The sequence below is a fragment of the Medicago sativa genome, chromosome 2 (assembly GCF_051527215.1).
Source record: "Medicago sativa cultivar Bolivia chromosome 2, Bolivia_mono, whole genome shotgun sequence".
Taxonomy (NCBI): Eukaryota; Viridiplantae; Streptophyta; class Magnoliopsida; order Fabales; family Fabaceae; genus Medicago; species Medicago sativa.
Genome location: NC_140750.1, coordinates 34,890,469 through 34,915,695, shown reverse-complemented (window position 1 = coordinate 34,915,695; position 25,227 = coordinate 34,890,469). Strand labels below are relative to the sequence as shown.

General features: G+C 34.8%; 1 protein-coding gene across 2 annotated transcripts in view; it reads right to left on the bottom strand.

Annotated features, from left to right (window-relative positions):
- AIR9 (Outer arm dynein light chain 1 protein) overlaps window positions 1-24,485 on the bottom strand; it is a 28,396-nt gene extending 3,911 nt beyond the window's left edge. Inside the window, exons 1-32 of one of the 2 annotated variants that reach the window (XM_085744553.1) lie at window positions 23,692-24,485; window positions 21,791-21,862; window positions 20,977-21,042; window positions 20,812-20,883; window positions 20,647-20,712; window positions 20,473-20,535; window positions 20,322-20,387; window positions 19,414-19,513; window positions 18,880-19,214; window positions 18,672-18,786; window positions 16,983-17,103; window positions 16,684-16,859; window positions 15,386-15,521; window positions 15,033-15,133; window positions 14,896-14,943; window positions 14,281-14,462; window positions 14,027-14,144; window positions 13,617-13,744; window positions 12,725-12,893; window positions 12,043-12,161; window positions 9,045-9,213; window positions 8,849-8,933; window positions 8,665-8,738; window positions 7,694-7,816; window positions 6,321-6,513; window positions 6,102-6,223; window positions 5,762-5,969; window positions 3,902-3,975; window positions 3,640-3,778; window positions 2,683-2,864; window positions 1,315-1,470; window positions 325-456 (exon numbers count right to left, since the gene is read on the bottom strand). In XM_085744553.1, coding sequence (XP_085600679.1) covers window positions 325-456; window positions 1,315-1,470; window positions 2,683-2,864; window positions 3,640-3,778; window positions 3,902-3,975; window positions 5,762-5,969; window positions 6,102-6,223; window positions 6,321-6,513; window positions 7,694-7,816; window positions 8,665-8,738; window positions 8,849-8,933; window positions 9,045-9,213; window positions 12,043-12,161; window positions 12,725-12,893; window positions 13,617-13,744; window positions 14,027-14,144; window positions 14,281-14,462; window positions 14,896-14,943; window positions 15,033-15,133; window positions 15,386-15,521; window positions 16,684-16,859; window positions 16,983-17,103; window positions 18,672-18,786; window positions 18,880-19,214; window positions 19,414-19,513; window positions 20,322-20,387; window positions 20,473-20,535; window positions 20,647-20,712; window positions 20,812-20,883; window positions 20,977-21,042; window positions 21,791-21,862; window positions 23,692-24,393 — 4,612 coding nt within the window. In that variant the 5' untranslated portion in view covers window positions 24,394-24,485. The remainder of the gene's footprint in view (window positions 1-324; window positions 457-1,314; window positions 1,471-2,682; window positions 2,865-3,639; window positions 3,779-3,901; window positions 3,976-5,761; window positions 5,970-6,101; window positions 6,224-6,320; window positions 6,514-7,693; window positions 7,817-8,664; window positions 8,739-8,848; window positions 8,934-9,044; window positions 9,214-12,042; window positions 12,162-12,724; window positions 12,894-13,616; window positions 13,745-14,026; window positions 14,145-14,280; window positions 14,463-14,895; window positions 14,944-15,032; window positions 15,134-15,385; window positions 15,522-16,683; window positions 16,860-16,982; window positions 17,104-18,671; window positions 18,787-18,879; window positions 19,215-19,413; window positions 19,514-20,321; window positions 20,388-20,472; window positions 20,536-20,646; window positions 20,713-20,811; window positions 20,884-20,976; window positions 21,043-21,790; window positions 21,863-23,691) is intronic. The other variant, XM_085744554.1, reaches the window with a different exon arrangement.
- Between the last annotated feature and the right edge of the window lie 742 nt (window positions 24,486-25,227).

Sequence of the window (25,227 nt, the reverse complement as noted above, 5' to 3'; positions counted from 1 at the left end):
TTGCTATTAATTATAAACACACCTTTAATTTTAAGCAATTTTATATTTTGAAAATTTATATATGTATAATACTTTTTTCGGTGGCAAACCATGTTATGCCAGCCCAGTGTTTTAGGGATTGGCTACCTCATGCAGTGATCAGAGATTAGTGTATTGTCAAAGATATTGTGTGTGTGTTGGTTGTATTAATGAATTCGTAAACATTATAAAAACCTATAAACCAACAGATAATTGGCAACCCACCCTAGAGAACTATATAATGTCAAAACTTAATTAACTTAAAATCAACTCATCTTATCAGTTAGATAAAGAATTTCAACTTACCAACTGCAATTGGATCTGTGGATACAGACACTGATTGGCCCTCTACACCATCCTCTCTTAAAGGAGTGTAGATGGCCACCAACCTATAGCCAACATCATCAACGTTTGCTTCATACATTCTGCCTGTTTCTCCTGAAATTTAATGAAAAAGCAGTTCAATTAACATAGATACACAATAGAAGAGAATATTGTTCATGTAAGATATATCCAGAAAGCATGGGTACAACTTAGGAGCTGCCACATGTGCATATATTTACCCATACACTATCCCATATCTGTGCAACAGAATGATTGCTAGAATACAGTGAACATGTTAAACAATTAGTAGGTGCCAACAGCTACCGCCCTCTTATCAAGCCCTTTCTATGCACTACAAATTGATTATTACAATCAACGGCTGTATGAGTTGATTTTACTAAATTAACAAAAAAAATGTATAATTGATACTATTAGAGAGAAACAGGAAAAGTACAACTGCTGAGAAGAAGAGAAATCCTCCAAACTATGAAACAGAAAAAATAAGATAGAGAGGGCATTGTGTTTTAGGGTCCTGTGATTCTATTACCCTCATACTATAAAGGTATTTGTGCTGGTGGTGATCATGTTAAAAATAAAAACATACAATTCTTGAGCACAACCCCATAGCTCACTTCAATGATGGATGTATCTGGCCTTTGGATTCAGTTCATAATTGTAGATAAGCTTTCCAATCTCTAACTCACTAAAACGAGGCTCTTATGAGGCTCTTGCAGACACAGGTTTGAAGGTGTGGTCCTTTATTTGTAAAGTAATAAATAAAACAATACAAAGATGCTAAGTAATTAAGACAACTATATAATTGTGTCTTACACAATTAACAGGCATTTATTACAAAGGAATATGCTGTGCTTAAAAGGAAAAACCTTCTATAGAGTATACTAGAGTATATTTACAAACTATTCCTGTATTATTTAAATAACATTTCAATATCAACAAAAGGATTTAGCATACCCGGTATAGAGATCAGATCAGGACTTCCAACCATTGATCTAAGCCACTGGACTCTACTTTTGCCTTCCTTCCCACCACTATAAATGCCACGAACAGCATAGAGATTGGTATGGAATCCCCTTCCCTCGATCTCCAGCTTGTGTATTCTAGGAATCCCTAAGAATGCACATATAATATTTATAGCAAGGCAGAAGTCATGACAAAAATCCAGGGGAGAATCAATCATGAAAGAAAAAGAAATGTTCATAATGTTTAAACACTACTTTTATTAGAAAGCACGAGAACTCCAATTTTTTTCGGAAAAAATAGTCAATACATTTTCGATTTTCAAATGGTAAATCCATTGCGTGTTTCCTTTGAGAAAAGAGAGACACCTCCCTAAATGTGCAACTTGAATGGCTATATAGTACTTTAGAGCACCAAAGTAAAAAAATAAAAAATAATAATAATAATAATTAAAGTACTGATACATTTATAATCATTGTCTGTGATCACTGTGTCATCCACATTTACCTAACAATCAAGCATCTCTCTAGTCTCCAAATTCCATATTAAATGATATGCAAAGCATACTGAGGCAAATGGTCAAACTATCATTAAATAACTATAACAGGGATTAAACTGGAGAACTGCTGGCAGACATGTTTACTAAGGCTCTTGTTTGAAATCAGGTTAATTACTAACAATAGCTAACAGATTGATCACAACAAAAAGAAGTTTCCCACTAGCTGGGGTTGAGTGCATGAAACAAAGGATATGCCATAAGGTCCTGCACTTGACTCCTCCAAAGAAAGTAATTTAATTTAGAGGAGAAAGTAATTCGTTAACAACGGAATTTTTAGATCCTCAAATATACATTAAAATTTAAATCTATTAACCATCCAAATTGTGTTCAAATATACATGATTTTCAAGTGTTCAAATATACATCATATTCATTAACCAAGTTGTGGTCGAACTTACACCTGGTAATCTTAGTTAATAATGTTCAAGAATGTTAATTATGTCAGCGGATGGTTAATGAGTTGTGACAAGTTGTTATATTCATTAATCATCCACTGAACGAAATAAATACATATTTGAACTGTGTTAACCATGTAAATTGTTCTCAAAACAATTTATCTTTAGGCTTACTTGTGTAGGTTGTTTTCGCTACACTCGTTACCAACCATATTTCTTCCCATATAAATATATACATGTGAAGCCTGACAAATCTCTCTATCTCTCCATTTCTCTGTAAACTTATTTTTTTGTTGTTCTAAACATCTCAGGCACAACCTGACCTAACTAAACAGGGAGACTATTTTTTTATACATGCAAAAAGAGTATAATGGTAAAGCAAGAATGCTTATGTCATCAAAGCAATCACCTGGCAATACAGGTGTTGTCTCAATGTATACCACCTCGCTCGATCTTCCGAACACATCAGTTACAACACATTCACATTTTAAACAACGACCAATATCCTGTAACTGCACCCTATAAGAGCAAGAATTTTGATTTGGTAATGGCTCATATGAAGAACTGTCTCCCTCTTCTGATGAACAAAACCTGAAATGATATTGGTGTAACACCAATAATGGGCTTTGATTAAAATCATCGCAAATTTTCAACTATTGTTCTCTTCATAATTTAGAAATAAATACTACCACAAATATAATTGTTGCTTAGTGGGAAATATTAAACCAAATGGAAAAAAGTACCACCACAAATATAATTTTTATCTAATCACGTCTGAGTGGCACCATGTCATGTTACTGATGTATGATTTTCTTTTATTGATATAATCAATGCTCTGATGAATTTCTGGCGAAATATATGTTTCAGCTACAAAGACAGTATATGTAAATTATTGTTCTTAAACAAAATAAATAAAATAAAAACAATCCAAGCTGTGTTGGAGAACCTTAGTATTCTTGTAAATGCTTTTTTGTCACATTTATTATTTATTGTAGATGATGTATTTATTACCTAATACAGATAAAAGGAGTGATAACAACACTCTCTTTTCAACAGTCACTCTTATTGGGTAAAATTAATGTGAATCCTACACTTTGAAAATGAAACCCACATAAAGTTGTAGGACTCACATTGATTTTATCCAGTAAAAGAGTGTTAGAGAGATCGTCAAAAAGAGTATCCTTAGCATTTCTCTAATAAATTTGCACACCACAACATTTGTGAGCCCATATGAAAACGGTAATTATTCAGATAATAGGAGTGACCACCAGCTGTTATTGAAAATGAATCACCCACGGGTAATAAAAAGTAACTAGTTCAATTGAGAAGTATTAGTGCTGCATCAATGTAGAGTATAAGACCATACCATTGGTATTTTACATCTTTCTTGTACTTGCTCCAAACATGTTTCTGCATCTCACTATTTGGAATCACTTCAACAGCTGTAAGTATGTCACCTTCAACTGCCTTTCCTGTCAGGGCAAGCATCTCCGCATATGGAAGCTCTAGAGGACAATGCAAGAACCTCAATTACTTACCAAAAACAACTTCAAACTTTGAAGGACAAAAGTGTTTTACCATTCAAATATAAATCCAACTTAAAAATTACAGAGTTGCACAATGGTTACCTGGGAAAAGAATGTCAGTTGGATCAGATAACTTGAGTTCGCCCACAACTAAATCTGAACGAACTGGAGTATATCTGAAAAAAGAAAAAGAAGAAAGTTAGCAAATCTTGGAGTTTGAGTTCCAGGCCTAACACAACCCTACAAAACCAACTAGTAAGTTGAGGACTTCCCAAGTCTTATAAGCACGACCTAAACCATATCTCTACTTAATGTTAGACTTTCAACACACTTCCTCACAAACATCTTACGTGTCGATTAATACAGGTGGAATAACAAGAATAGCAAAACACCCCCTAATGGGGTGATATCTAGAATGTCGACAAATGTCGCCCAATAAGAGATCAAACCGGGCTCTAATACCATCTTATATTTTAGGTGTAATCCAACTCCAAAAAACCGGCTTCTAAGGTGAAGAGTGTCCAAGCTTTTATAAGCTCTTATGGCAGTAGGCACTATAATTAAAGTGGAACCTGAATTTGTGTCCAATAACCTTGTATGCTCAGTGCTGTCAGGCTTGGTACCTAGATAATACGGATGGCCCAATAACAAATCTATGATAGGCTCCAACACCATCTTAAAATTTGGATTGGGCTTAACTCAACCCCACAAAACTGACAGGCTAGAGGACTCCTCAAGCCTTATAAGCACTAACTAGGCCATATCTCTAATTGATGCGAGACTCTCAACAAGTACCGACAGGATATTATGAACAAAATAAATCTTAATTGTCTATCTTGATGCAAGACTCTCAACAAGTACCGACAGGATATTATGAACAAAATAAATCTTAATTGTCTATCTTGTTGAAAGTACAGGGTTTAGGTTTAAAGGAAGTAAAAGAGAGGAGCCTCTCACATTCGTTTGACTTGATATGATACATAATGATGTGAAACAATACAAGCAACCTATTTATGCAAATGATTAGGTCATGCACTAGTCTATAGAAGAAATAATACAAGCCTAAGCCTGCTAATAAAAATAGTAAACAAATTACGAAATAACTCCTATGATTGCTCCATCAATTGCAAGATAATTGATTCCAAATATTTTAAATTAATTGCAAAGATATGCAAATTTTACAATATTATAAGATATTATAACATAAAAAAAGCACAAATCACAGAATAGGTAATCATATAATATTTTTTATTTTAATGTTTAAACACTGAAATAAGATGCCATGGACTATCACAACAGTGTGCATGCGTAGAAAGTAAATGTACACGGAAGTTTGCACTCTTAGATAGCATCTATAATTCAATTTCACCCTTAGCAAAATAAAATTAGTTCTGGCATTTTAGAGACGTTATATACTATTTTGAATCACCTATTCCTTTGTTTTTTTAGATAAAAGTTTGGGAGATCTAGGTCCCAGGGGAAGAGCACAGTAAAGAAAAGGCCAAAGGCTTAAAGAGCACTTAAAAGAGGTACTTATATATTAATCACCAGCGAGGTCTTTACTCCAGCAACGGGATTCAGACTCATGTCCGTGTGGAATAAGTTGAATCCTTACCAACTGGACCAACATATGTCGGAACGTTGACCATTGCACATGAGCACAAAATTATGATGCCTTACACTTGTAGTTGAAACTTCAATAAGTGGGTTTAACTAAAAAAATCTGATTTAAAAAGTTTACACATTAAAAATCAATTCCTCCCAAAATCAATTTGTTAAAAAGATCTCCAAATCCAAAGTGAGTGAGAAATAATATTTAAAAAAAAAAAAAAAAAAAACTATCTCTACTTCTACATTCTGCCGCTAAGCGTTTAATCAAACACGCTGTAATGTTTATCACAGCATCTCATTCACATTCTTCACGGTAAAACACAAAGCTAAAGAATAATATAGAAACATTACCCAAACAACAAACGACAAGTGTAATCTGAATCAGTAACTTGGTAGGTTCTAGAATTTGCACCATTGATCAGTTCAACACTCCCCTCACTATTTTCTCTATGCCAGCTAAGAATGCTTTCTCCCTCATATCCACCAAAGTATTCACCTTCACCGGAATAAACTCCCAAAGACAACTCTTTCACATGTACATTAGCAACTGCTGGAGGTCCTGCAAATTATTGTAGGATTAAGAGCATGTGCTAAACACAACAGTCTACATCAGATCTATTTACGCAGAACCCACATCAAAAGCATCAGAGATAATTAATGAAGAAATTCAAGCTAGGAGCCACAATGATACCAGGGGAAACTGGGGTACTGCAAATTGCAACCAATGGCTCTCCACAAGTGTTATCCGCACGAGTTGGTACCCAATAAAAGGCCAAAAAAGATCCAACATCTTTAAGAGTGGGTTTATACGTTCTGCCATAACATGGAAAATAATCACATAATCATCAATTTCATGTAGATGTAATCTTTCATTCATATCATAGATACAATACAATATGTTGGTACTTACAGCTCTGTCCCACATATCACAATGTCAGAACCATTAGATATATTTAGTAGCGCAGATCCTTCAAGCTTAATCTTTGTTCGGTACCAAATATATTCTCCAACTCCTTCATGTCCACCAAAATATATCTTCATTGGGGTAACCTGCCTGTCTTCGCAACAGTCAGGGATTATGAGCTCCATTCCCTTAGGATCCGCTGAGCACAGAAGACAAAAAACAAATAATTACATTAGGGATGTATATTACAATGACAAAATATTATTAGAATGGGAAATGTTAACCAGTGCCCCGGGGGCACTGGTTAAGAGTCAAATATAGTAGTATTTTGCATTGAAAGTTGGGTGGTCATTGCATTAAAAGCATAAAAAGTGTCTTTTTTGATTTAAAGTTTCCACTTTTGGCTTCCTTAACCAGTGCAATAAATAAAATGATCCATTAACCAAGATATATCGGCACAGTTGACAAATCAGTCAAACATTGCTGTATACTAAAAGATCTCATCAAAAGTGTGATAGAGTAACCAGTGTATCGTACTATAGTTGCACAATAGTAAAATATAATCAAGATTCCAGGAGTATGACTCGTATTAATGATTAATATTACCTCCGTCCCTACATGTAAGACTTCATTGACCAAAGCACAAGACTTCGAAAAAATTGTTTTTACATTAAATTTGCCAAGAATGTAGATTCTTTTTCCAAAATTATCCTTCAACTGAGAGAGAGAGAGAGAGAGAGAGAAATAGTTGGTCTTTAATTCTCCATTTAATTAAGGGTATTGTTGTGAAATAGTCAGTCAAACCTTACTCCTCCACTGGGTTCTAACTTGACCCACAAGGCTGGGCGGCCATAACTGTTACTCATAGCTTCTCATCCCATGTGAATTCGTCTTCGGTGGAATTTGAGCCATGTACTTAGAGCTTAAGTACATTGATTATTGGAATACCACGATACGTGGCAAATCCCACGATAGGCAAAAACTCACATGGGATGAGAAGATATGAGTAGTAATTATGGTAGCCTAGCCCCAGGATCAAGTTTGGAGGAGACAGGCTGTTACATAATACATTTTGTAATTTGAAAATGGTCTAATAAAAAGGGACGATAAAATTTTACAAGGGTCTTCCATATAGGGACTGAGGTAGTACAACTTATAAGTGGTCTTTTTCATTTAAGTAATGAAGATGTTTTTTGGTCAAAGGTTTACCCATTCAATTAACAATTAATTTTTGTCTAGTTAAAGTATATATTCAAACTTTGGTGAAGTAATTAACAGAACTGATATTGCTGATTGTGTCTTGGACTTCACCAACAAAATCAGGGCCATGTTACATAAAATTCATTATTTTTCTAATTTCATGCATAAAACATTCTTACCAGGAGAAATCACATCAGATACCACATTCTTTGGGCTGCCTTTAGTTCCATCTTTGCACACAGGTGTGTAGACAAGTTCAATGCAGGCACCAACATCGTCAAGAGTCAAATCCAAAAAGTCTGCTATTCACAAATATCAGGCATTTAGTTTTCCATAACTAGTGTAGTGACCCGAGCATGGGTATGCATTAAATTTGACATATTTTAAAAAAATATTAGTACTTCTATATAATTATTTTTCAAATGATTGTATGAAGAATTACATACCAAAATATTAAACAATTGTTTTGTTTTATAAACAGGTTATGACATAATATAATAATTTGCATTCCCCTCAAAAAAAAAACAGTGTAATAATTTTTAAGTTATAAATTAGGGTCCCATAATTGCAACTCAGATGATAAAAGGTTGTGGGGACATTTGGTATGCTGGGGTGCAGATTCGAAATTCTCGCTGCCAGGCCGTTTAAACGAAAATAGGGTAAGCATTTATAAATTATGATCAAGGTAGAAGAATGATTATAATTAAAAGAAAAAACTTTTAAATCTTGTTGAATCACATTAGTGATTATTATAACTATTGTTCTTTCTTCAATAAAATATAAACAAATTAGAATTAGACCGCGCCAGAATGAATGTGGTTGAGACACTTGGAATATTCCTTATTATATAATTATTACACTATGCTGACCCCACTTACTGGGATAAGGCTTGGTTGTTGTTGTTATAATTACCATGCTATAATAACACTACCACCGTCCCTATACATAAGACCCTTTTGATAAAATCACAAGAATTAAGAAAAGTTGTGTTTGCATTAAATTTGCCAACAATGTACATTCTCTTTCCAAAAATTACTTTCAAATATTAAGAGAGAGATTTGAAGAGGGTCTTACAAAAAGGGACAACAAAAAAGGGTCTTATAAATAGGGACAGGGGCAGTATGAAGTAGAACAAACCTACACAACTCACCTTGACTACTTATTTTCTTTCGTACACCATTGTTTTGTACCCTAAACCACTCGTGGGTGCATTCTCCTTTCTCCCTGAAAGGCAGGGCAACAAGTTCCATGTCAGGGGAAGAAAACATAGATAAAATCAAAAGCTCTAAAAGTAGAGACATTAATTTATAAACATTGGATAGTAGAAGCCTAACCCTCCAGTATACACAGCATTAAAGTTCAAGCGCTTTCCTTCTATCATTGATCCACGAATTTCCAGAGTATGACAAGTTGGTGGACCTAAATTGCAACAGAAGTGCTAAAAAATTAAAATTGTTTCAAAATATCTCCATTCTACATGAACATTTTAAAGCTGGGAGAGCATACTAAAAAACAAGAACTGATCAGTACCAGGTATTATAGGTCCAATTTGTTCAGAGAGAACAATGGGTCCACGAGCCCAATCACTTCGGACAGGCTCACAAGAAACAGAAATATAGAAACCAATATCATCAATTGAGGGCATATATGATGCTGTGGTGGCCCCCATAATTTCACTTTGGACACCATCACAACTGGTCTACATAAAGCCATAGGTAATATGTTAGTCCACCAAATGTTTAACTGAAATAATGTGTAGTATCATCAAGACAAAGGTCAACGAAACATAGTGAGGAGGTATTTATGCCATTATCCAGTGCATATGGCAATCACGTAGAGAAGTTGGTCTCTTCCCCTTCTTATTATTAAAACAGTTAAGATAGGTTTACTTCACCTCTCTTACAATAGTTTAGATATGTCAGAAAGCCTTAAGAATATGGCTTCTGTCCAAAAGCTTTTGAACATTTTCCTAATTAAAAGACTAGAAAGCAATATACATTTTTTCCTTTTTATAGAATATCTCCACTACAAACAATTTTAAACCATGAATTTTTGGTTGTGTATCATTTATTCATATTCATAGTTAGGACATGAACTCTATCCAAAAGCACTATTTGGACCATTTCTCTATACAATGAGGGACAAAACACTACCCTTCACACCTAGCACAATGAAGATGCTGGAGGCTGCAAGGTAGTTCAAAGTTGCTACAATTAAGGCAGGTAGTGGCAGCCGGCATACTACAATCAAGGAAGCTTTCCATCAGACTACCTCATGACGGAGCATGGCCAATACAGGTGGCCTAGCAATGGATCTATAATAGCCTCTATTACCATCTTAGAATATTGCTTGTATATATTTCAACAACACCATTGTACATTTCAAGTTGGTATCATAGCCAAATTCTGAAATCCTACTTCATCTTCAGGTCGAACTGCAGTGAAAGCCAACCTAGGTCATTTTCAGTTTGGTAGTTGGGTGTCCAAGGAACACTGTCATTTGGACCAAACCACCTTCAGAACCCTTCAATGTGCCCTCACACACCACCACCTGCCCACCATCTAACCTCTTTACGGCGTGTGGGTTATTGCACATATTGTTTTTACCTCCTCTTCCACATTGGGCTCTTCATCCGTCCCTCTCTTGGTGCCCCTTCCAACCTAGGGGTCCCATTTTTTGAGGTGTGTTCCAAGTCATGCTTGTTATTTTGTTGTTGTCATTCCAGCATGTATACTATGTTCATTCTATGTTGTTGAAACTATATTTTTCCAGGGTTTCTTTGTCACAGCTTTAGTCATTTGGTCCCAGTTGTCCAGTCACATATTTAGTTGGTTCATATTCTAGTCATTTGGCTTCACCATGGGCTCTCCATTCATTCTCGTTTAGCTCAAGTTATTGTTCGAGTGTTTTTACAACTTATTTAAAACCCTGTTTTTTTTCTCAGTAAATTTGTGATTGATTTTTCTGCTTGCCCACTTGATACTGACACCATTCAAGGTTAGTTACTTTTGCAGTTTCATGGAAGAGCATCAGGCTTTCTCTTCAGCCACTCTAGCTCGTTTTGGTAGTTAAACTGTTTTGTCAATCTCATTCTGTGGGATACTGAATTTAAGATTATGGAGCTTATGATCATATAGTCAGCAATCCCTCTTTCATTCTTAATATATCACCTCCTAAAACACTGCACCACGTTACCCTTTCTAATTATTCTAAGAATAGACTACTGGTATTGGTCAAGCTACACCTTTTACAATCCTTGTTTCGAAATGATGTCTTATTTGTTCTGGTTACCTCTTTAATTTGATCCCAACTAAACAACCTACCGGCACTCTCAACTGTTCTACAACGTTTATTTCTGACTCTTTATTTATACGGAACTAGAGTATGGGAAAGACAATTAGAAAAAGATCTGAATCATGGGGTATCTATCTATCACATCCAACCTCCTTCATCCACTGTATGTATTGTTTCTGTATCACTAGATGTTATTCATCTTCGTTTGGGTCATCTAAGTTTGGATAAGTTAAAGTGCCGGTTCCTCATCTTTCACAGTTGAAGTCCTGGGATTCTGAGTTCTGTCAGCTTAGCAAATATGAGTGTTTTTTCCTAGTAGTGTCAATAAAAGAGTAATTTCTCACTTTTAATTGTCCATTTTGATAAAGGGTATCTATCTATCACATCCAACCTCCTTCATCCACTGTATGTATTGTTTCTGTATCACTAGATGTTATTCATCTTCATTTGGATCATCCAAGTTTGGATAAGTTAAAGTGCCAGTTCCTCATCTTTCACATTTGAAGTCCTGGGATTCTGAGTTTTGTCAGCTTAGCAAATATGAGTGTTTTTTCCTAGTAGTGTCAATAAAAGAGTAATCTCTCACTTTTATATTGTCCATTTGATATTTGGGGCCCTAGTCAAGCTTCCTCTATTTTAGAATTCAGATGTATTGTCACTCTCGTTAATGCTCTCTTGAGGTGCACTTGGATCACTTTCAACAAGCTTTAATTTAAATATATAGACTGGTCTTAATAAATGCTAATCAAGAAATAAAGAAATACAATAAACTCATAATTACATATATGATTCTACTGTAAAATAAATGTTTAAAATATCATAGCCTATCGTTGATCCACTAGGCCACTTCTTATCGTGCCATTAGGACACTCGAATCACGCTCTAAATGTCAAGTCTTGGAGAAGATAGGATGTTCAGCGTCACACATCGGATAGTGGTATGGCTCAAATAATGGTTATAAGTGAGGGGAAACCCTCACCTTATCAGCCAGTTTGAGGTCAAGTTAAGCTCAACCAAAATGTTCAGTAGTTGGGTAGAAAACAACGAAAATAGATTTTTTTTTAACTTTTTCTGTACAAATGTTGAAGATTGAGTGGGAGTTTTATAATTAAAAGTAAAAATAGGATATGAAAAGAAAATATTATCCCAAACAAAATAGGCCAATGCCGTTTCAAATCAAAATAGGAGTTCCAAACAATGACTTTACAGCACAAAAGGTTCAAAGAAAAAGTACCCTAAGCCAGCGGTAAACTGAATCTCCCTCTTCACCACCCCAATACGTTTTTTCAATTCTTAGTGTTGTTCCTTCAACCGCATTTCCAACTATGTGTAAAGAAAGCAATCTCGGGCTTCCTATCACCATAAAACAACTCCACCATAAGAAACACAATACAAAAAATACGGGATGATCACAGATAAAGCAAATGGAACAAATTGCATGATTGGAAGAAAAGAAAAAAAAATTGCATGTTTATTGTTAGTGATTCAGTGTGAATCAGATCTTTTGGTGGGCTTGTATAATTGTTGGTATCTTATTTACAATTTGCCGGTGTGAGAGAAAACTGCAATTGATCGGTCAACACAAATGTGTATTTATATCATGTAAAATACTAATTACAAAGTGATCATATACTAAATTGCAGCTAATCAAAATTCTCACTGAAGTACATAACAGCTAAAAGTAATGAACTTCTTTTTAAAGCTGGATAGTTTATTGAATTTCTTTTTCTTTGTAGCTTTTGGAAGCTTCTTGATTCTCCATTTTTATAACTTTTTTTATCTGAAAAATATATACTTCTCACATTATAAATTTCTAGCTTACATGTTATTAACATAAATTCCATTTTGTACAAAACAATAAAGAAATAAGACAAATTTTTATTCAAATTTTGCCACATATGACTCAAAGATATTACCAGGGCGAATGCGCTCCTGGCCCATGCAAATTCTTTTGTCACCCACAACACCATCATCACGTACTGGAGTACAGTGAAATGAGATGAATTTTCCAATAACTTCTTTGGTAATGTGATACTGCAGAAGTCCAGAAACCCCCGGTATCGGAGAACCAAAATCACCTTCAACCTGGAAATTTAGAAGATATTTTAGAACATAAGTTCTCTATCTGAAGGACAATTTTCATGGGTAGGAATGCTGCTTTTTATATATGTTTCAAGTGGGCCAAAATATATTTAGTAATGAAGGAAAAAAAAAAGTCTCCCCAACATAAATGCTTTCACTCAATAATAAAAAAAAAAAAAAAAAATCAATTATTTGACATAAGTAACAGCTCCGTGACCAAAATAAAAAAGGCCATGAAAGACAGTATATAAATAAACATATCCAGCACACACTGCCAATGTTTGCCTTATTAAATTTGCATAGTGGAATGCACGGTATACATAGGCAGCACACTACAAACATTCGCCACAGGTATGGCAATCTATAATCAGTTTCATACATTTCAAAGTTTTCCACCTTGATTCATTATGACTGCCATTGTGCTTTTCCTCACTTTACAAGAACTAAAACATGCCCAAGCACAAACATTTTCCATTGAATAGAATATGCTCAAACAGCCTTTCTAGCAAGAGATACCAAATCACAACAACATGACACACTGAAAATCTAAATGATCCTATCTTTCCACCCACTTCCACTGTCTAGCATGTATCAAGAAGTGAAAATCAAAACTTTAAATAGATAAATTTACCCACCAATCAACAAACACATGGTAGGGATTAGGCTCCCAAAACATTTATAAAATAAATGAAACATATTTTGTGGAACTTCGATGCTAGTGCATACCTCGTGAATATACCAATTGTATATACTTTTTCCTTCATGACCTCCAACATATCCATAAGAAGCTGTCAATATTCCATCCTCACTGTAATCTCCAATGATTGATAAGAAATTCAAGCTGGGGGGAAGAGCTGCAAAAGAGATGCAGAATTTTTATATCAAACTCCCGATAGATTTTGATTTTGAGAAAAGAAAAAATTAATTAGTCAATATATGATGTGTTTGGTTTAGCATTGGCTCACACTCCAAAGCACATCCAATGCCAATGCAACAAATATTTTATGTGAACTCAAAAGAGTGTTTGACCTCTCCCAACACCATCTCAAACACACAAATAGATTGTGTCTTTATATACTTGGTTATATATGAGATAAAAAGAACAAAGGGGAGTACAAAGAGACAAGTAAACCTACTCTCAACTGCTCTATCGGATATTGCAAATGTTGATTCACCAGAATCACCATCAGGAGACATCGGTGTATATTTTGCAACAATGTAACAGCCAACGGCTCCAAGAGGAATGCGGAAAGCCTGACCGGGTCAAAACATAACAATAAAATGGAAGTTAGTGCATTGAGGATAAAATTGTGCCATTTACATGGAAAAATAATTGTGTAGTTCAATGAAACAAGCCAAACTCCAATGGCCAAAAGAACAGACCACCTACTTTAGCAACTTTAGAAGTACTTAGTGCTTCAAGATTGCTTTCATCCAATGTTGATGAATATGTTTTGTACCACTGAACTCTGCTAGATCCTTCGGTTCCTCCAGTTACAATACCAGTCGCAGTGACTTTTCCATTCTCTCGTACATCGCCAATTATTTTGACATTTGTTACTTTTGGTGGGGCTGAAATTGAGAGGAATCATAATAATCACATGCCAATTGCCAGTATATATTAGCAGAAAGTTTATTTATTAAAATCATCCCCAACAAACGATTCATCATGTTAACAGAAGAATGTGAAAGAGCACCCGGAAAAAGGAAGAAAAAAATATATAACGGGAAAGAACATAAAACGCACACCTAATTAGGTATGCAACACAGCAAATACTTTTGTCTTATGAATTAAGAGCAAAATGCTATAAATGTTGACCAAACACTTTTTTTCAAAATATACAAGGGAATAAGATTCTCATAATTATATTCTAAGGAAAAGTTGTTCGCAAAAATGAACTTACATGACTAGAAACCAACACTCCCTAAAAGCATAATACAATGGAAATGACACAAAACAGAAGTACCCAATTACAGGGGGCATTGTTAATAATCAGTAAGATACCTTGTTTTACAACAGGAGACACTGCTGACAGTGATTTTCCTTCCTGACCTGAAAGAGAAACCAGTGACGATTTTATAGAAATACATGACAATTAAATAGAAAAGATACGTTGATTGTGTCTAGTCCAGATACCATACCTTCAAAATTAATTGGTATGTATACAAAAGTCAAACAACAACCAACATCTTCTTTGGTCAAGGTATATTCAGATGTACCGGCTGACACTAACATAAAGTCTCTGCATAAATTTATCATAGTCAAGACTCAAGACAGAAGAGCATAGTGAAAAAAAAAAATGGGCGGACAAGAAAAGAGAAAAAATTTAGGTAAAAGTAAGATGTTAACTATCCCTAAAGCATCAAAATAAATGCAACAATTCACTTTCCACTTTGTGGAAACGCAACGCAAATCAAAGACAAGAATGCGAGGTTTTATTTTTATAGAAATACTTCCATGCCCTTCAGTAAATCATGATGAAGAGAATACTGACCCAGTCTCCCTGTTCTTCCGTAACCATTCAAACTTGCTAGGTCCTTCCCGTCCACCAAAATAATCACCAACTCCTTTAATGGTGATTCCTTCAACAGCATCACCAACCATTCGAACATTACTGACTGAAGGGGGAGCTGCCATATGAATAAAAAAAAATGAAACTGCTGAGAAGTAGACATTATTACAATTATATATATAGCTAACAGAAAAAGGGAAGTAATTTACCAATGATATAACTAATTTCTTATTGACAACATCAATCTTCCAAATAAGCCAATTCAAAGACTATGAGCAAGTAAATCATTTGAATCTGAATAATTCACTTAATCATTCGCAACAGATTCACAGGTATATATACAAGAGAACAAAGAGAAAGGTGATTCCGTCATAACAGAATAAAATCCATCAACCTAAGGAAACTATGAAGGCGTAGATAACTCTCAACTAACAAGCCGGTTTTGTAAGAAGGTTGTAACAAGTTGGTTTTATTTGGTTTTCGTCAAAGGGGAAACTAAACCAATATGTTCGGTTCGACTTTGAATTTTTCCGCACAACAAAAACTAAACCAATACAATGAAGAACGGGTTGGCTCGGGTGAATCTAACAGGTTTGTTCTTTTCTAATTTAAAAAACTAAAAAAAATGGAAAATGGCATAATGGTTTCTAAAAAAATTACAAAACACCCACTAAGGTAATCAAAAGTCAAAAATAAAAATCATGAGTGATAGTGACTTGGGTATTATCAGTGTCCAAGTCCCACATTTAGTATGAGATGCTCGGTAGTGTTCGTAAGGGTATGTCTAGGCAGAAATCACCCAGAAAATAATTCACCCAGAATCGGAAGAACCACTAAATCGCACGATTTTACTCAGATTTCAAGATTCCATGCGATTTCAAAGAGATTTTGCATAATTCAGGATTCTACTCAGGATCCAGATCAGTAAGGCAGAGCAAAATCGCAAAATTATGGGTTTCACAATTCTGATCACGATTTTAACAACAATGATTAGGAAGAACTAAGGTGTCTCTAAGCTGCATAATTATCTCTTATCCAAGTATGACTACAATCAAATCAATCAAGGAGTTAATTAAGCAAATGAATGGCAAACTGAAAGCTAAATAACTCACTAACACAGAAATTTCATAATTATTGTTGTTGTTGTATTGTTGACCATATAATCTAACAAGTGTTAAATATGTTGATGAATCGAGTTTAGTATTCTGCTAATGTCATCAACCATTTTAATCAGAGCTAGGAAAAAATTATACAAAAAATGGACAGATTTCAATCATTACCTGCTCTTACAAAATCTGTATATTTATATTGAGGTTCTCCTTTGGCACCCTCTTCTGTTACTGGTGTGTACATGAAAACTAAACTGGAATCGACATCATCAATGGTTAGCTGATACTCATCATCTTCTGCCCCAACAATAACCACCGGACTACTGTTCCACTTCCTCCGCAGCCAACTAAAGCAAGCAAGGACACAAACAGATGGCATGGTTGCATTATGCCATTTTTAGTTGAATATAATTTGGACATATATACATAATACAAAACGTTACATACAAACATAAGGAATGCCATCTCACCTAGCAACACCTTTTCCTGGAGTCCCACCACACCATGCAACTTTAGCACAACCCCGGATGATACTCCCTTCTAGTAGTTCCCCGTGGACTTCAAGGCTTACAACTTTTGGAATTCCACTCCCTTTTAAAAAGTAGAAGCGTATATCATTTGCAATACATGAATTATGTAAGCATTAAGAAATTATAGAAATAAAAGCCATTAATTAATATTAATTAATATACAGTATAAACAATACTCCCTCCGGTTCTTATTATATAAGATTTTTAAAAAAATGGTACTATTTATAAGAAATCGTCACAACTTTTAAGGCGTAGTTATACTTAAAAGACTTTTCTACCCCTCGTTTAATATGTGTCTTTTTAATATTAGAGAATGTGTTTAAAGTTTCACACTAAGCGTACATTTGTAAAAATATTCAAAAAGTTGCAATAATTAATGATTGCATTGGTTTTAATGTTTTTTGGTTTTTCTTCTTATAATAAGGACCCGGATGGAGTACAGGACAGGTAAGACACACCCTTTTTCTTTAACCAGTCAGAATCAGAGAGTAGGCAGATCATTTAATGATAGTCAATTCAAAGGTGAATATTGATCAGAAACACATAATTGCCATTTAACACAGAACAACGGCGGCAGCTCTTCGAGTGTCTTCCCACCTCCCAATGTCAAAAGACCGTAAATCACTCAATTAACAAGAAACTGATTCTCTAGTCCCTCCTTTCTGTTTATAGGCAACATGTCTTATTTGTTTCTTCTAACTAATCCATCCTGATAATTGACTAACCTCTTAACTAACAGTTACTGACAATTGTCTAACTATCCTCTTAACGAACAATAACAGACCTATCAAATATCAGTAAGGTAGAAGCCCAGTAGTGTAGAACACTCAGTAAAAGAGAATATTGGGGAATTCATATATTTAACTAATACTAGACCAAACATAACATGTGCAGTAAGTCAATGACTCAAGTCATGTATGACTCACAAATGAGACAACAAAAGGAAGGGAATAGGATTCTATTGTACCTTAAGTTACACTTAAAAGGTCTACCTTTCGAAAACTGGAGGAAATACATGAATGATCATTAATAGATCTACTACCTCACAATATCGCATGTGGTAAACTAGTCATATGGAGAAGTAAGAAACTAAATGCAATTACAGAGTCAAGCAAAGAGGCAAAATTTTGAACTATGCACAAGGAGTTTGTGCACTACTTTGGATGAAAATCATTCCACGAGATCTCTGGATGGCGTACAAACCTCATATAAAGTTAATTAGTTAATCATATGCCAGCCTATAATATTGTAAAACATCAGATTTAACATGGAAATAAACATCTTGAGATACGCAAGCACGGGGCATATGTTCTTTCAGGAACTGATAACTACATCTTGAGATATGGTAGCAGACATGTAGACTGAGAGGCTCCTCATAGATCTTATTAGCAAACTATGAAAAATAAATACCCATTTACTATATTAAAGGGAATGCACTGTTGCATAAATGATATGTAATTTGTTTCTATTAACGCGTGATCCGAGACTAACATTTAATAGAAGTGGTCCATAATTGAAAACGGTAGTTGCATCATCTATTAACAAAAATTATATTTAGTAAAATTCCTTTCAAGTTTAAGATCTCAAAAAAATTTAGTTGTTCATCTATAATGTACAAGGCAAACCTACCTGGTTTAACACGAGAAGAGATGGCAAATATAGAAGGATATTCTGTCTCTCCTAGAAAGGGAGTACATTCCACTTTCAGAACTTTTCCAATCTCGTTATGTTTTGGCAAGTAAAACTGAAAACAATACAGTGATAAACATCAATAATTTATCAAATATACTAACAAACAAATTTGAAGTGATGAAAATCAAATAATCAACTAAAATACCTCATCAGTGGCATCTGGAATGGGGACAAAGTTTGAAAGTGTTACATCACCACAGAACCATTGATATTTTAAGACTAACGGTGGGTCTGTGCTCATTGCACCATCATGAACAAATGTGAAGTGACTGTGGCACACATCTTCTTCCAAAGGTTTATCTATTGAGGCTTCTTTGAGAAAAAAATCAGGTGGAATATGATCCTTCCATTTCTCAACTAGAAAGCGAAAAGTTGAATCTGCAGCATGCTCAGGGCGACCAAACTCCCAACCATCTCTAATGCACAAAGCTGTATGTGCAGGGTATCGCTTTGCTATTGCCATTTCCTCACGAGCAAGATCTACAAAACTTTTTCATATTCAATGAACTATTTTAATGCATATGAACATAAGAACTTGAAGATGCCAATACAAATCACTCAAAGAAAACATGTTCGGGTACTCTTTAAACAATAACTAGTAGTTAAAATTATAACGTATTCTTCTATCAGTTTTACCAACATTTTAACAAGCCAAAGGCTAACAACCGATGACTCATACCTCTATCATTAAATTTTTTTAAAGTAGGCCCAACTAGCAATATTGAGGCTGCTTCCAAATGTGGCATCTTCAGTATAGGGTTCTCCTCCAATCGCAAATGCTACATTAAAATAAATCATTGAAAACAACATAAATTGGAGACCATAGCAAGATAAACCCTCCTCTGTCTACCAGGTATAAAATTTTGTAATAAAGATTTGGCAACTTTCAAGTCAGTGGAACACTTAAGAGAGAAAATTGCAGTATCATGATAGTTGATTGGAAAACCAAAGGATAATATTGTGGCAATTGTGTGGATATTATATATAAAACAAAGAAGTGGTTGGCGTTGAAATTCACTATGTTGTTTTTCTTATCGATGGTTCAATTATGCACTTTTCTCTCTGAAGTGTGTCCTTCAGTTTAGAGGAGGAACCGATATAATTTCCTAAATAGTAGAAAACAAAATTCTATATTGAAACAAATTTGTGTACAATCAAAGCAGTGGCTACAATCATGACTACAATTACTGCTAGCTCATCATGCTAACACCCACCAATAATCAAGATGCATGCACCGGGAAGGCGGGAAGTTCAAAATTATCTATAAATATGATAAAGATAGATAGAACCAAAATCACATGGCAACCCATACAATTTCCTTACTGATTTTCTCAAAAACCATAAATTCAAACAAATTAAACTACAAAATTAAAACAAAGACTATAGCATTTTAAAATCACTAATGTAGAACACTTCTCTATATTTCTTAGAGAGATAACTAGACGTCTCCAAGGCTCAGAAGTTTCATCAGACAATAACACAAAATGATTAACTATATCCATCAAAAAAGTCTACTCTGATAAAAGTTTACATGTGATCAACTGTTCTGGGTTATGTTATGACAAATAAAAAAGATCTCAGGCTAACCTCAAGAGCTGGTAAGTATGGAAAACCCTTAAGTGTAGAAATTCTGTTTTTGCTGGCAGCTAAGACCTGCATCAGATTACTTATTTGTTATTCAATAAAGAGTTAAATAAAGCACACATTATATGGTCAATACTTGATACAACAAAACAACCTGGAGTCGAGGTTGACTTGCCATAGTGAGAGATTTCAACTTATTTTGAGCTACTGAAAGGAACTGCAAAAATGAAACATAAAAAATACAAATGTTTTATGAAAACTTATGTTGAAGATCAAAGAAAACCTGAATAAAAAATCAGAAAAAGGACAAGGTTTTTTTAAAGCTTGCCTCCAAATTAGGAAGTTGCGGGAGACTTGCCAATGATGTGATTTGATTTCCAGCAAGATAGAGTTGCTACATTAAAGTTATGAATTTCATAATGTCATTATTAATATTACATATTATTGCATTCATAAGGCAAAAGTAAGTGCACCCACGCGAATATGTATATACCTGCAGTACTTTGCAACTCTCAAGAGGCTCAAATCCAGGCCCTTTAAAATCATTAAAACTCAAATCAAGAACCTGATAAATTAAAAGGTTTCTTTCAATTAGTAAGTGAAGAGTTCATTTAAAAATATTCAAACATAATAACCAAACATAAATTATGTATAAAACCTTCACTCTTGTCAATACTTCTACTCCTTCCAATGTAGACAAGAGATTGTCTCGAAGATAGACAAACTGCCAATTAGAATCAAAAGTTAAATGCTATGAAAATCCTCAAAATACAAAATAACTATGCTACGTTAAAATTTAAAATACAACTTGATATTCTCTCCTATATACATTATACAGTCGATGGAATAAGTGCAGGCAAATAAGATATTTTTATTTCATAATCTTAAACATAACCTAGCCGACCCCACTTAGTGGGATAAGGCTTGGTTGTTGTTGTTGTTGTAATCTTAAACATAACCTAAAGCCATTGACAGAGTCCACAGCAATTAAATCCACATCATTGAGCGCACTTGTCTTACCATGGTATTTCTCACAGAAGAAACTTGACAATGTGTCTCAGCCCATTTAGGAAAATATTACGAGTAATACAAACGTGAACCTAGAACAATCTAGCCATTCGCAAAAATACGAGTAATACAAACATGAGCACCAAGCAAGAGATGCTCAACCATAAAATATTTCCCAACAATTTTTCGACACTTGTGTGCTCAACCATAGCAAACAATTTTCTTTCCTTAAAATAAAAATGAATAGCAAACAAAAATGGCAGCTAACTTATGTTTTCTTGAGAATGAGTAGAGCAACAAATAAAGGATACTTTGATATAAATTTACTCATGCTCATCCGTTAAAGGAGTTAGTAAATAAAATGAGGTCATTCCCTACCATAAATTAAATTTCATCTAAGAATTGCCAAAAACAACATTAAACAGCTTATCTAAAACAATATGCTGAACAGAAGACACGCTTACCTCCAAGTTTGAGGATAAGTTTAATCCACTGGCAGTGAGACTGCGAACTCTGTGTCCCCTAAGATCCAATCTCTGATAAAAACATCAATATAGTTCAGGATTAGATAGTAAAGTGGGCTGAAAGCTCCATTAAAATTAGTAAATTACATTACAATATGGTACAAGCAAGGCCTCAAAAAAAAAACTTTGCGACCTCATATTATGGCTGCAACCTCATCATGATGCAATTGTGGCCATATCGGTCATATTTTACTGCAAATGTACTCGATATCAACCCCTCACAATGGAACTGTGAGTCTGTGATTCAAAATATTTGCTTCAATTATACATGAGAATCCCTTCACCCACACCCAAATAAATATGGACACAGTGGTGAGTCCTTTTTGAAATATTAAAGTGTGTTTGGTTCTGCGGTGGCAAAAATTCATTTTATAAAATTGATTCGGGATAAAAGTAAGTTGAGTGTAAAGTGATTTATTTATGTTTGGATGTACTTATGTGAAAGTAGATTTGACAATAAATTTATATGGTACAAGCAAGGCCTCAAAAAAAAAACTTCGCGACCTCATATTATTGCTGCAACCTCATCATAATGCAATTGTGACCATATCGGTCATATTTTACTGCAAATGTACTCGACATCAACTCCTCACAATGGAACTGTGAGTCTGATTCAAAATATTTGCTTCAATTATACATGAGAATCCCCTCACCCACACCCAAATAAATATGGACACAGTGGTGAGTCCTTTTTGAAATATTAAAGTGTGTTTGGTTCTGCAGTGGCAAAAATTCATTTTATAAAATTGATTCGGGATAAAAGTTGAGTGTAAAGTGATTTATTTATGTTTGGATGTATTTATGTGAAAGTAGATTTGACAATAAATTTATATGGTACAAGCAAGGCCTCAAAAAAAAACTTTGCGACCTCATATTATGGCTGCAACCTCATATTATGGCTGCAACCTCATCATGATGCAATTGTGCCCATATCGATCATATTTTACTGCAAATGTACTCGATATCAACCCTCACAAACTGTGATTCAAAATATTTGCTTCAATTATACATGAGAATCCCCTCACCCACACCCAAATAAATATGGACACAGTGGTGAGTCCTTTTTGAAATATTAAAGTGTGTTTGGTTCTGCGGTAGCAAAAATTCATTTTATAAAATTTATTCGGGATAAAAGTAAGTTGAGTGTAAAGTGATTTATTTATGTTTGGATGTATTTATGTGAAAGTAGATTTGACAATAAATTTAAGGTTAAAATCAATTGTAGAAGCCTGTTTATGTTAAAGTGGATTTGACAATGAATTCAAGGTTACAGTCAATTGTAGAAGCCAAAAGCTACAAATTCTAGCTTCAAGTAGAATCAATTCTACTTTACAACATCCAAACCTGCCAAAATCAATTCTACTCCTCTAAAATCAATTTTGGAAGGCCAAAATTGAAACCAAACATACACTAAAGCATTCCAATATGCCAAACATCGACTAGTATTATATGTTAATCCACAACCAAAGTGACTATGCGACCCACTAAGAATATTAAAACTACATAATAGAGTCCTCTCTCTCATAAAATTAAAATAAATCACCCAACAACCACTAATCATATTCAAAAGCACCTACATCTAATAATGCACAACATTATATATTCCTCGGATTTAACTTCTATACACCGATAGTGTAAAACTCGTTCACACATGCATTCAATCAAATCACACCCCGTAGATATTTGTGGATGCATGTGTTTTACACAAACAGTGCATAGAAATTAATCACTATAATCCTATCCTTTCAGCAACTACTTCATTTCCAGAGTCAACAGTAATAAAATTCTAAATAGTAATTTCAACAAATTAACATGATTGAAATAATCACAACAACCCTTACCAAATCATCACTAGCTTTAACCTCAATCTGCGGCAGAACAATTAACCGCGAATTACGACTATCAGGAGTCGTTGCCACTTTCCTCCTCCCAGACAAACCAGAACTTCTATCCGAAGACAATGACACAGACCCCGCCCTCAATCCACCAGAAACAGTTGGCGACCGCGCCGACAATGACGGCGACGAAACCTTCCCCACAGTCTTCCTAACAGAACCATCCAGCGTTGAAGAACCAACCCTATCTCTCGACAACGCTGGCTTACTCAACGGCTTCTTAACAACTTCTGAACCAGACACTGCAGAAGTTCTCAAACTCGAACTCACCGGAGACACAGCCGCAACCGGTTTTCCGGCATGTAAAGCGGAAATTGAACTCCGGCGAATCTCCGGTAAAGATCTTCGCACCGGTTCAGTAACCGTTTTATCTCTAACGGTCTTCGTTGTAGGTTTGATTCTTCCATCTGATGATAACGATGACCGTTGCGTTTGTGTTAACCCTCCGGTACTGTTTCTTCTCGGTGCTGAACTCGCTGAAGAACCAATTGAGCCGGAACCTGAACCCAAACCGGATCTCTTTGTAGCTGAACCGGATTCTGGAATGTTCCGAGGCTCGATTCTCTTTTTTGCTGAAACCGAACCGGTTGAAGCTGTTTTTATGGATTCTGAAGATTTTTTCTTTTCAGACTCTAACGGCACTTCCATTTCAACGAAGTGACTTGGAGTTTGGATCTACTGTGAGCTAAGGAAAAGTGGTTTACCTAGTGACCTAGGTAGAGAATGAAGAGAGATCTAGTGAAATAGAATTGAGTAGCATTGGAAAGGAATATAGGGTGAGTGAGTGAGAAAGGGGGTGGGGGAGTGGGTAGGAAAAAGGTGGAAGGGTAATGAGAGTGACAGAAGAACTATAGGGCCAATAAACAATGGGGTTGATGGGAATAATGGAAATGAAATGAAGCCAGCCAAAAGAGTAAAGTGACAGTGTGGGGTAGCTTCTTAAAATTTTAAAACTAAATTTGTCGGAAATTGCCCGGGAATGGAAAACCAGGTTACGAGATGATAAGAACGAACGACTCATTTCAAACTCAAAAGATTAGGAAGAGATAAACAACCGTTAAAAAAAAATAAAAAAGATAAACTAAAAAACAGCAAATTGTTTTTTTTTTAATTATTAAGAAAAATAATTGAAAAAGCTAGCTAAATCAGCTCAAAAAATTAGCATCGTAGGGAATTATTTTTTAAGGATATTCAGTGGAGTAAATATATTCTGTTATTTTTTATTTGGGTCATGTTAACGTGTGCCCTTAGACCATCTTCAATGGTGGTGTCTTTACCAATTAAGACACCGTACCTAATAGGTACCCCATTGGGGAATTTTTTTTGGGGGTCTCTTAAGACTCGGGGTCTTATTTAAGACCCCCAACTTTAAACGGGACCCGCACGCTTTTAATATTAAAAAATTGAAATGTAGTGATATAAAGTTATTGATAGTTGATTAGTGGGTTCCATTTAAGAATAGTTGATTAGTGGGTCCCATTT